Source organism: Marmota monax, unplaced genomic scaffold (genome assembly GCF_021218885.2).
Source record: "Marmota monax isolate L192 unplaced genomic scaffold, Marmota_monax_Labrador192_F-V1.1 WCK01_AAM20220418_F8-fsc00139, whole genome shotgun sequence".
Lineage (NCBI taxonomy): Eukaryota > Metazoa > Chordata > Mammalia > Rodentia > Sciuridae > Marmota > Marmota monax.
In genome coordinates, this window is record NW_026695226.1 from 4,766,352 (window position 1) to 4,780,180 (window position 13,829).

At 34.9% G+C, this 13,829-nt stretch overlaps 1 protein-coding gene across 4 annotated transcripts in view; it reads right to left on the reverse strand.

The window, feature by feature from the left end:
• Dock4 (dedicator of cytokinesis 4) overlaps positions 1-13,829 on the reverse strand; it is a 457,617-nt gene that overhangs the window by 173,736 nt on the left and 270,052 nt on the right. For all 4 annotated transcript variants that reach the window (XM_058576081.1, XM_058576082.1, XM_058576080.1 and 1 more), the window contains exon 13: positions 790-915. In XM_058576081.1, coding sequence (XP_058432064.1) covers positions 790-915 — 126 coding nt within the window. The remainder of the gene's footprint in view (positions 1-789; positions 916-13,829) is intronic.

Genomic DNA, 13,829 nt, shown 5'->3' on the forward strand with positions numbered 1-13,829 from the left:
GACAGAACAATTTTGGCTTTTGGAATGATACTAAGAAACATGATATACGAGTCATAGAGGTACATTTTAAGGCGTCTCAGCAGGGGGATTATGGTACAAGAAAAACAATGGAATTACAACTTCATGTATGTCAGATGTTCTAAATATATAAAATCTGTGTCTTTTCCTTTTTCTCAAAAAAAAAACAAACAAAAAAAAAACCCACAAACAAAACAAAACAAAACAACCTATACAGAGTCAGGCACTGTGGCACATGTCTGTAATCCCAGAGGCTTGGGAGGCTGAAACAAGAGGATCGCGCGTTCAAAGCCAGCTTCAGCAATGGCGGAGTACTAAGCAATTCAGTGAGACCCTGTCTCTAAATAAAATACAAAATAGGGCTGGGGCTGTGGCTCCAGTGGTCAAGTGCCTCTTAGTTCAATCCCTGGTACCAAAAAAAAAAAAAAAAAAAAAAACCTATAAGGATATCCTCCCAGCATATTCACTGACATTTTCCACTAAGGGGTAAAATATTTTCTGGATACTATCCCCATTTTTATCATTATCATGGTCATAATGAAATGTAGCCATGGCCAACACAAGTTAGTTACCCACCTTAAGATAATCAGGATGTACAAACACTTTGAAAAAAAAAAAAACAAAAACTTATTATCACACACTTCATTTCATTCTTCAGCATGGCCCACATGAACTCCTCAAAATTGACAATTTGAAAAATTTCTCAAATGTCAAAAACAGACAACGTGCCCATGTGTGATCATTTTGGTGTACCCTACCCACATAACCTACCAGGCATGATAATATTAGAAAAACCCAACTTCCTTGTTATGGATACTCCATGAGAAAAGACGGATGAGTACTCTCTTCTGATTTGTTCAATGTCTCCGTGTAATAGTTGGAGGGAAACGGCTAACCCTGAAACAAACGAGAGATACCAAGTTAGAACCAGAATAGAAATAGCATAAATAGAAGCCCATGTACTTCAATAGGCCCATTTTTATGGTAGCACAGTTTTAAACTATGGGTTAATATTCACGCAGATCAACAGAAACTAGATAACACTTCTCCATCATCAAACTCTGAGTTTTCTCACCTATAAGGAGGCTCATAGGAAGCCTGGTTCCAGCCCCCACAGCCTCTCCCTAGCCCCACCTAAGGAAGCACATCTCTGCACCAACACTCATCCTAGCAATACGGTGGCCACCTGACCCCAGAAGACAGCAGGTCAATAGTAGAGTTTTCGCTTTTTTTGCTCAACTCTATAAGGCCTATGAATAATGACTTATCATATATTAGAAGCATGAACAATAAATCATAAGGCATTAATAATTCAGGGATTTAAAGGATATTGATGACGATTTTTCTTGAAACTTAAGAAACAAAGATAATTGTAACAAAACTAAGGTTACATTCTTGTCATTATTCACAGTAGAAACTCGGGATGGCACTTATTTTCTCCTGAGGAGAATTGGCAAGATGCAGGACACCTTGACAAACAAAGGAAATTTAGTCTCTAAAGTAGAAAAATTATCTGTTTTTTTTTTTAACCCCAATTACAGTGACATTATCACAGTGGGATATACAGAAGATGAATGACACTTTCTTCATACATAATTTCCCCAATTCTCTGGCAAGAAGCAAAAAAAGAAATTAATGTCATGTCTTTGTGAATGTTTGTATGTATTTCAAAGACAGGTAGTGTCTTTCAGCTTTCTCAGTCCCCCTTCCTTTGTCCATTATTGTTTTAAAACAAAAAAGACAGAAAGTTTCCTCACCTACATTAGTGATAGAAAATGAAACTTGTCAAAGGTAACTCACTTTTAAAAACTTTGTCATCGTTAACCTGAACGTAATTTAAAAATGAAGTTGGGTGATGGATTCGAGAAAATGGTAAATTTGTTCCCTTGAGATCTTCAATATATACTGTTATTTATCACTGCTTTTCCCTTTGATAATGCCCATGCTATGTCAGGTTCCACTCTGACCCATAACTAACAGCACGAGAATGTTCTCTAGAGACAAAGGCGTAAGTAGGACCACAAGTATACCGTAATGACAAGGAAATGCTAAACTTATTTGCCATGCATCTAGATTAGGATCTTTTTTTTACTCTAATAATACCAGCAAATAAGAATGGCAAAAGTGGTGTTTTGTTGGTTGATTTGCTTGCTTTTCAAGAGGGTCAAAAGAAAAAGGAAAGAGGGATTGGGGTACCACCACAATGTTGTCTTCGCCCTTTCCCACAGGCATCTAACAGGATACTTGTTTCAGGGGTTTGCTATGAGAATTAAATTAAATCTGGCAGGTACTCACAACTTTAAATCTGCACCCATTTTGACCAAACTATCCCTGTCTACCTCTCCATTCACTTGAGTTGGGCAACTAAGGCAACTGAACCCTTCAAGGAGAGTTGGTCCTTCCACAGCCAGGTGGAATGAAGTGGGTCTAGATGATCTGGTGGATGCAATTCTCTGTACAGCTTAGGGATACTTTATATGGCACTACTGGTTCCATTTACAACCTAGAGGCAAGAGAATGAAGACATAATAACTTGTGTTCCCGCCCACCTGTCCTAGCAGCTACTTCTTCCTGACTCACACCCTCTACTATCCCACTCATTGAGCGGCTCCTCTGTTCTCTTCCCACTTCCATCTTTTTGCCTGCAAATACTCACCCCCACCATCACCATCATCACTACCATCATCAGAAGCTGGTATCTGATAAACACCAGTGTATGACACACATGGTAAATAATAATAATTCTTCTTGCCAGGGAAAGAACTGTTCAAAAGTCACGGTGTATTACCTATGTGATGCTTTCAAATGCAGAATAAGATGAATTTAACTCAATTTTTGAGATCCTGTGATTTTTTTTTTTTTTTTTTTGTAAGTGAAGATCCTTTTACTGGGCCTTCTCATGGAAGGATTGGATCAGAAATACTTGTAACCTTCTGAGGTATGTAGAAGGAAAGAAAGAAAGAAGAAAAGAAGAAATACTCAATAGAAATGAGAAAGCAAAGACATTAGGCTCTTCAGTATAGGGGTTAGACCCAGGAAAGATGACAAGCATTCTTGTTTAGCTCCATAAGAGCCAGCATTCATTCAACAAGTAGTGACTTCTTTTTATTTTTACATAACCTTTTTTTTTTTTTTTCTGGAGGAGTAAGACAATGACAAAAAGAAAAACATTTAGGGGCTTTGGGGATGTAGCTCAGTGGTACAGTGTTTGCCTCGCGTGTACAAAGTTTGAGGAGCAGCATCACTACACACACACACACACAAGCATTTAGTTAGAGACAACAGGAATCTTGAAGAAAATTGAAGAAGATACAAAAAGAGAAAAAATGAATGTTTTAGGAAAAGACCTGGATGAAGAGAGAGTAATAAAGGACAGAGAAATATATCAGTACTCCCTAGACATCAAAAACCATAGAGAGGGGCTGGGCTTGTGGCTCAGTGGTAGAATGCTTGCCTGGCATGTGTGAGGCCCTGGTCTTGATCCTCAGCATGGTAAATAATAATAATAATAATAATAATAATAATAATAATAATAAATAAATATCCGTTGACAATTAAAAAATATTTTTTTAAAAAGCCATAGAGAGGGGAGAGTACAAAAAACAGTGAGGATCTACTGAGGAGGAAGTGGATGGAGGGTAGTGGATAAAGGGAAGGGAATGCCAAAGTGTTGAGAAAACAATCAAAATACTGTGGAACAAAGAAAACTAGAAACTTAAAAGTTTGATGTATCCTATAAAACGTTCAACCTGAATATTTAGAAAAATATAGATATTAGTTGTAATTATTTCTTTTGTCTACCTCAGAAATAAAAATTGTGGTGGTGGTGGTGGTGGTGGTGGTGGTGGTGGTGTGTGTGTGGGGTGCCATTTGGAGTTCCAGAATGAAAAACTTATTGTCAAGGACTGGAAAGGTCAACTGGATGGAGGGATTGACCACAATATACTTGCTCTGCCCAAATCATCTTCTCTTTCCATAAAAAACTATAATACTTAACTAAAAAAACGTGAAGAAAGACTGTACTTTCAATAAGAGAAACAAACAAACAAAAACAAAGCCATGGTACTGGTGGTGAGTCCACAGGATCTGCCCACAATGAGCCATTGCTTTCTATTTATTTTTCAATCAGGGAAATTCCTGATCCTATTTTTATAGTGGTCCTTAATTATCATGACCACAATCAAGAGGTTGGATAAATGAGTCACCACAACAAGAAGAAATAACATATTAAAACTAAGAAACTACTCATCCTTGCAAAGAAGGGAGCAAATATTTAGACATTCCTTCTAACAAAGTTGAACTCATATATAGAAGACAGAAAGCAGGGAACAGAATAATGGTTGCCAGGGGCTAGGCAGAGTGGGATAGGGAGAATGAGGTAGATGGGAAGATCTGGTTACAGGGTACAAAATTTCAGTTAGGGCCAGTAAGTTCTGGGGACCTACAGCATAGTCACTAGAGTTAATAATGTATTCTATATTTGAAAATTGCTAAGGGAGATTTTAAATGTGTCACCACATACACACCCAGATATATGTTGATTATATTTATTTAATCATTTCACAATGTATATGTAAGTCAAAAGATCACATTGTATATCATAAACACATAATTTTCATGTGCCAATTATACCTTAATAAAGACAGAAGGAAAAAAAAAGACCTATATTTGTATATTTCAATTCCCTGAAGATTAGCCTTATCCTTTTGGGTCTAGTCATTTATGACACAGGGCACGTTCATAAAAGAGTATTTTCTTTCCATTTTCTTCCTCATCATCGTACTTCACTGTCTTGGAAATTCCTGCTATCTCTGGGGGTGGTGCAACTTTCAAAATTTTATCCATACACTTTACCTCATTCCTGCCATAATTTAAAACACTATGACCAATAGTAATGTGATTAGAGAGGAAGTAGAAGGTGGTATGTAAGGATATACAACATAGGGTTCTTGCTCCTAAGGAATTGACAATCTAATACTGAAAGTAAGACATACAAAAAAAAAAAAATAGAGCATAAGGCAAAATGGCTTAAGTGTATAAAAGGAATATAAAAATAATGTAAAAAGTTGTTACTGAAAGAATTTGAAAGTTGAGGGCACAATTTTTATAGAGATTTAAAATAACCTGTAAAACAAGCTAAGGAACCAGGTTAATTCTTTAATTTTTAAACTATGTAAGTAATGTTTGCATCACTTTTTCTGACACTTGATTTTAGTACTCAATTGAACTTGGTATGGGAGAAATGTTCCCCTTCTTAGAAGAAATGTAATCATTAAACTGAACTTTCACACCAATCTAGATGTTTAAGTCTCAATTATAAAACTTGATAGCTAATTTTAAACAAAAGCATAGTCATTAATTTATCTGTTGTCTGCCACAAAACAGCAAATTATTCAGGATTAAGTTCAACATATAGAGCAGTCGTGAAGTGTTAAAAAAAAAAAAGGTTTGGTACCTGTTACACTGAATGTGGTTGATTGTTTGGTAGCTCTAGTTTTATGAGAATTGAAACTAATTCTCCAAGATGGTGCCTTTTAAATTCATAAAATTCTTTATTTTTGTATAAAAAAATGGCAAACACAGCAGGATTTGTAAGTAGCAGCCAAGATTAATTTTAGACTACATCAGCCATTTTGCCACTAATGAACCAAATAACATGTAGCTCTGATGTATAGCAATGCAAAAACGGAAAGCCAGGACAAATATATGATATTATTAATTGATGCAGTTTCAGAAGTACATCACACGCGGCAAGAGCCTGTCTCGATGTTAACTTCTCTGAGCTTTAGTTCCCATGTCTGTAGAGTGAAGACAACAATAACACCAATTCCATAAAACACCTGGGCTATGCCTGGCACAAAGGAAGTACTCAAGGAAGTTAGATGCAGTTGCTGCAAGAACCATTGCCACTGCTATTGTCAAACTGCACCAATTGTTCTCTTCTTATTCCTCCCTACCATGATCATCAATAAATTAGCTTCTACCAAAAATGGCCAAAGTTCCCTAAGTTCCATACATCAAAAAATCAACAACATACTTTTAAATAGACTTGCTCTCTTACCACTAGATAAAGTCAACTATTACAAGCTAGTTCTATCTATCAAGATGGATGCTATGTCATGAAAGGTTTGACAAAGCTGTAACTGACCAATACAGGTAGGCAGTGTACAAAAAAATAGACAGGTATTGTGCCCAGGTATTAAAAACGTCAAAGCTTCAAAGAAGTGATAAATTCAGAACCCTTGAGTAGCAGAGATTATCTTACTAACTTAATTTCTGTTATTCAATTGTTAGAATTTTTCTTTGTTTCATCTCCCCCCACCCCCGCCCCTTCAGTTCTATCCTCTAAACGGACTGGGTTTTCTAGGTTTTAGTACACACAATTGACATAAAGACTCTATTTAATCAACAACATGATTCTCTTCTTGAACAAGTCTGGAGAACTTGGATGTTTGCAACTCCAATGATGAGATATTTTTAAATGGTTGCTGTTTACCAACAATGTGTAAATAGATTTATCATCACATTTACCATTCTCTTTGCACACTCTTACTTCTTATCTTTCTGTCCTTCTAGGTTCAGTTCTTTTTCCTGATGGTCATTTCTGACCAGTCTTCTCAGTGAATGTGGGTAGTAAATTCTCTAAGTCTTTATCCACAATTTTGTTTCATTCTGAGTTTTGTTTTTATTATTATTATTTTACAGTGCTGGGGATGGAACCCAGCACCTTGCACATGCTAGCCAAGTGCTCTATCACTGAGCTCAATCCTCAGTGTCCCCAGTTCCTCATTCTTAGTTTTAAATATTAGTTTGACTTGTATACAACTCAAAGTTGGCCATTTGTCCCTGGCAATTTTAAGAGAGAATTCCAAGGCATTCTGACATCTGGAAGTGATGCTGAGACTATGACTTCTGTGTAGGTAATCAGTATTTTCTCTCTGGGTTCTAGTTTTGATTTTGGTGTTTGATTGTTCTACAGTTTATCTAGGAATGACTTCAATTGCATTCATCCTGTTTTGTGACTTTTTCTCCTTCTCTTCCTCCTCCATTTTTTGGGGGGAGGGGGATCTGGGGATTGAACCCACGGGCAGTTAACCATTGAACAATATCCCCATTTTTTACATCTTATTTAGAGACTGGGTCTTGCCAAATTACTTAGGGCCTTGCTAAATTGTTGAGGCTGGCTTTGAATTCGTGATCTTCCTGCCTCCGCTTCTGGAGTCACTGGGATTACAGGTGTGTGCTACCACACCCAGCTATGACTTTTGCTTCTTAATGAGCATGTGCATTTTCTGCAAAATCAAAATCTGCAACCTTTTCAAATATCTCAGCTTTCACGTGTACTCTGTTTGCTCTTTCTGGAATTCATATTAGATGCATTTTTATCTTTTCATTCAATTCTTCATATCTCTTACAGGTTTATTCAGGTTTTTTGATTATCCCCCTTTGTGTAGCTCTCTGGCTAATGTATTAAGCTATAATTTCAGCTTATTTGTTTTTCAACAGTGTTCATTTCTTACATAAGCAGTTCTTTCATTTAAAAAAATTAATGACAAAAAAAGATGTCTAAAGCCCTCTTTAATTCTTTAGGACCAACAGAATTTAAGTGCCAAGAGGACAGGGATTATAATTTTCTTTGATATACACCTGTGCCTGGAGTGATGTCAGGCAAACATGCTCAACTGACATCTTTTGGTGCACTGATTTTAAAATCAATCTCTCTCTCTCTCTCTCTCTCTCTCTCTCTCTCTCTCTCTCTTGTTATGAATCTCTTTTGCTACCTTAGTCTTTACTTGAAAGCTATTACCTCAAATTCTAGGAAGTCGTGATCCCTCTTCTTCTCTGCCTCACTGTTGATGATTTCAGGGTTGATGATCATTACTAGTATGGCTTATTATGACTCATCTTTACTGGGTGTCATTTTTTCACACGAATCCCATGTGCCACAAGTGTGGAAGTGACAATCAATTTTCTATTTCTTAACACATTTTGTTTGTAATTTAAATAGCATTTTCATCTGTTTGTAGTAAAAGGGGAAGTTACAACAGTCAGATCCACCCTGTTTTGAAAAGCTGATTTATTTTAATATCCTTGAAATCCCTATTGTTTTCTAATAACACAAGGGTTCATGAAGAAAGAATAATAGTGTGCCTTTAGTGGACAACTGAATGGTAATTGTAACTGGTAAATTAATTAACCAACCAAAAAATTACTCTAATTATGTAGGTATTTAAAAACTACCAAGGTTACCAAAATTTAATTCAAAAACTTTGCTCCAAAATCTTTATAAATGTACTAAATTAAGGCATAGAATAAAATTATAATAATGACTAAAATATTGACTTGAGAAATGTAAAAATGTATGTAATACTGTATAACTGTTTTTTTTTTCTTTTCATTTTCCTGAGTTACCACACAAGTGTGGTAAATAAATCTTCAATTAAATAAGGATTAATATTTATTATCAATCCTTTATTTCCTCAATTAGAAGTTTCAAGATGTTTGATGAGTAACTGAAATGATCCTTTTTCATTTAAAGCATTTAGAAAAATATGCTATGCTAAGAAAAAGCCAAAAAAAATTGCTTCATATTACTTTTTCTCAAAATAAATACAGTTAAATGAAGAGCACTGAATTAGGCTATTCATTCCAACTCAGCCAAGATACTCGAAAGCTTTAAAAAAACTCTTTTCAAAAAATAGGCCTAGCTGAACGGTTTTGGTAGTGACACAGAAAAAGAGGTGGCAGAATACTTATTACAGATAATTTTAATAGTCAAGATGAAAAATAATAAGGGATTAAACTTAATATCATAAAGTATTAAAGAAGACAGAACTAATCCCAGAAGGTTACCTTGAGCCCACAGAGATCACAGAAATAAACCAATATATAAAGCAAGAATTGTCCCCCTCCCTTAATTCTCCCCTTCCTACTTGTAAGTCTATAATTCTGAATCTTCAGGCCCCTTATCTTCTAAATTCCTTTGATATTCTCTGTTCTAGGTTGCGTTATTTTTCTTCAAAAATGAACATCCAAACCTTCTTTTATTTTGGTACCTTACAGAAACAGTCATAAAAAAAGTTCATATGCTCCCTTCATAATCCTACTTCTAAGGCATTATTTTAAAGATATATTCCAAAATACAAGAGTCATTCCTCACATTATTATTTAGCAAATGCGAAAAACTTCAAAGTATTCACGAGTCTAACAATAAGGATTAGACAAGTGCATTAGGGCCTTAGACCTCAAAGCCAGGAAAATTTTTTAGGATTTCAAACCCTTAGGATTTGAAAATTTATTTTCATCTTCCATTTTACTCTTTGATTTGGCATTCATAAACAACAGAAACAAACTTGAGAAATACATCTCATATCTGAGGGTATACATATTATTGTTGTTATTTATTCATCAAGTAAGATACTTATCAAGTGTCCTAGTCATTAATCATTGAACATTTAAAATTTTAACTAGATGCAATAATTTTAAAGTAGAGCAAGTATATGTTAAATAGTTCAAACTGTACAAAAAGTCCTGTTATTGAAGGAAATATACTTCCCTATCCCACTTCCTGAGTTCTGTTTTCAGAATTAATCAACATACACAATTTCTTGTGTACCCTGCCAGAATTTTCTTCCTTTATATTGTGGTAACTGTTGTTAAAAAAGGGGGGCATTTATTTGGAAGATCTATCCATTGGTGAAAAAAGTCTGTTAAAGTCACCCAGAATTATTGCATTGTGGTCTATTTGACTCTTGAACTTGAGAAGAGTCTTATTAACGAATGTAGATGCTCCATTGTTTGGGGTATGTATATTTATAAATGTTATGTCTTATTAATGTATGGTTCCCTTAAGCAGTATGAAAGGTCAATCTTTACCCTTTTTGTTATTAACTTTGACTTAAAGTCTACTTTATTTGATTTGAGGATGGAAAACCCTGCTTGCTTACGTAGGCCATGTGAATGGTATATTTTAGCCCAATCTTTCACCTTCAGTCTGTGGGCATCTTCTCCTATGAGAAAGCAGCATTTTGTTGGGTCTTTTTTAAAAATCCAATCTACCAGCCCATGTCTTTTGATTGGTGAGTTTAGGCCATCAGCATTTAGGGTAATTATTGAGACATGATTTGTATTACTGGTCATTTTTGTTTATTTTTGGTATTCAGCTTGACTTGGTTTCTCCTTTGGTTGGCTTTTTCTTAATTGTAGTTCTTCCCTTTGCAGATTTTCATTGTTATTTTCATTTCCTCCTCATGAAATATTTTGCCAAGAATGTTCTATGATACAGGCTTTCTTGCTGTAAATTCTTTTAGTTTTTTATTATTTTTATTTCACTCTCAAATTTGAAGCTTAATTTTGCCTGCTACAGAAATCAAAATACAATCAATAACTTAGACTTAACTGACATATATAGAGTATATTATCCATCAACGAGCCAACACACTTTCTTCTCAGCAGCACATGGATGCTTCTCAAAAATAGACCATATATTATGATACAAAGCAAACTGTAGCAAATATAAAAAAGCAAAATACTACCCTGCATTCTATCAGATCACAATGGAATAAAATCAGAAATCAATGATAAAATAAAGGTACTCCAACATCTGGAGACTAAATAATATGCTACTGAATGAACAATGGGTTGCAAAAGATATCAAAGAGGAGCTTAAAAATTCTTAGAAGTGAATGAGAACACAGATACAATGTATCAAAATCTCTGAGACAATATGAAGGCAGTTCTAAGTGGAAAGTTCATTGCATGGAGTTCATTCCTTCAAAGAAGAAAAAGTCAACAAATAAATGACCTAACAATACATCTCAAATCCCTAGAAAGAGAAGAATAAATCAACCCCCAAAGCAGTAGGAGACAGGAAATAAATAAAATCAGAGCTGAGATCAATGAAATTGAAACAAAATAAATAACTGAAAAAATTGACAAAACAAAAAGTGGTTCTTTGAAATAGTAAATAAAATTGATAAACCAATAACCATACTAATGAAGAGAAAGAGAGAGGAAACTCAAATTATTAACATCCATGATGAAAAAAGGAAATATTATGACAGACACTACAGAAATACACAAGATAATTAGAAATCATTTTGAAAATTTGTACTCTAATAAAATAGAAAATATTGAAGGTATCAACAAATTTCCAAAGACATATGATATTCCTAAACTATAACAGGATGATATACCCAATTTAAACAGATCAATTTCAAGCAAGGAAATAGAGGACGCCATCAGAAGCCCACCAACCAAGAAAAGCCCAGGACCAGATGGATACACAACTGAGTTCTACAAGACCTTTAAAGAAGGTCTAACACCAATATTTCTCAAACTATTTCATGATATAGAAAAAGAGGGAACATTTCCAAACATATTCTATGAGGCCAATATCACCAAAGACACATCAAAGAAAGAAAACTTCAGACCAATATAGATGCAAAAATTCTCAATTAAAAATCCTGGCAAATCAAATACAAAAACATATCAAAAAGATAGTGCACCATGATCAAATAGGGTTCATCCCAGGGATGCAAGGTTGGTTCAACATACGGAAATCAACAAATGAAATTCATCACATCAATAACTCTAAGATAAAAATCATATGATCATCTCAACAGATGCTGAGAAATCATTTGATAAAATACAGCATCCCTTCATATTCAAAACGCTAGAAAAACTAGGGATAACAGGAACATACCTCAACATTGTAAGGGCGATCTATGTTAAGCCCCAGGCCAACATCATTCTAAATAGAGAAAAACTGAAAGCATTCCCTCTAAAAACTGGAATAAGACAGGTATGCCCTCTTTCACCAATTCTATTTAACATAATTCTTGAAACATTGGCCAGAGCAATCAGACAGTGAAAGAAATTCAAGGAATACGGATAGAAAAAGAAGAACTCAAATTATCACTAATTGTAGACAATATGATTCTATACTTAGGAGACCCAAAACATTCCACCAGAAATCTCCTAGAATAAATGAATTCAGCAAAGTAGTTGAATATAAAATCAACACCCATAAATCAAAGGCATTTCTGTACATTAGTGACAAATCTGCTGAAAGAGAAACTATGAAAACCACCCCATTTACAATAGTCTAAAAAAAAATTTAACAAAAGAAGTGAAAGACCTCTACAATAAAAATTACAACATGGTAAAGAAAGAAATTAAAGAAGACCTTAGAAGATGGAAAGATCTACCTTGTTCTTGGATAGGCAGAATTAATATTGTCAAAATGACCACACTACCAAAAGCACTATACGGATTCACTGCAATCCCAATCAAAATCCCAATAACATCCCTTATAAGAAATAGAAAAAGCAACCTTTATACTCAGAAAAATGAGATATTATATCCTGTTTGATTCAAATGTATGATATGTCAAGGTCATTTACTATCATGTGTAACTAATTAAAACAAACAAAAAAATAAAAATAAAGCAATCATGAAATTCATCTGGAAAAATAAGAGACCCAGAATAATCAAAGTAATCCTTATCAAGAAGAGTGAAACTGGTGGCATAACTATATCATACATTAAACTATAGTACAGAACAACAGTAACAAAAACAGCATGGTATTGGCACCAAAATAGACTGGTAGACCAATGGTACAGATTAGAGGACATAGAGTCTAACCCAATAACTACAGTTATCTTATATTACACAAAGGTGCCAAAAACATACATTGGAGAAAAGATAGCCTCTTCAACAAATGGTGTTAGTAAAACTAGAAATCCACATGCAACAAAATGAAATTAAACCTCTATCTCTCACCATGCACAAAACTCAACACAAAGTAGATCAAGGACCTAGGAATTAAACTAGAGACCTTGCACTTAATAGAAGAAAAAGTAGGCCCAAATCTCCATCATGTTGGGTTAGGCCCCAACTTTCTTAATAAGACTCCTATAGCACAAGAATTAAAAACAAGAATCAATAAATGGGATGGATTCAAATTAAAAAAAAAAAAAGGTTCTTCTCAGCAAAAGAAACAATCAGTGAGGTGAATAGAGAGCCTAGAAAATGGGAGCAAATCTTTACCACAAGCACATCAGATGGAGCACTAATCTGTAGGATATATAAAGCACTCAAAAATCTTAACACCAAAAAAACAAATAGTCCAATCAATAAATGGGCCAAGGACCTGAACAGACACTTCTCAGAAGAGGATATACAATCAATCAACAAACATATGAAAAAAATTTCAGCATCTCTAGCAATTAGAGAAATGCAAATCAAAACTACTTTAAGATTTCATCTCACTCCAGTCAAAATGGCAGCTATCAAGAATGCAAACAACAATAAGTGCTGGTGAGGATGTGGGGGAAAAGGCACACTCATACATTGCTGGTGGACCTGAAAATTGGTACAGCCAATCTGGAAAGCAGTATGGAGATTCCTTGGAAAACTTGGAATGGAACCACCATTATACCCAGCTATCCCACTCCTTAGTTTATACCCAAAGGACTTAAATACAGCATACCTCAGGGACACAGCCATATCAGTGTTCATAGAGGCATAGTTCACGATAGCTAAATTGTGGAACCAATACAGATGCCCTTCAGTCGATGAACGGATAGGGAAACTTTGATATGTATAATATAATGGAACATTACTCAGCATTAAAAGAGAATAAAATCATGGCATCTGCAGGTAAATGGATGGAGTTGGAGAATATAATGCTAAGTGAAGTAAGCCAATCCCCAAACCAAAGGTTGAATGTTTTCTTTGATATGAGGATGTGACTCATAATGGTGATGGTGGGGGGAGCATGGGAGGAAAGGAGAAATTTTAGATAGGG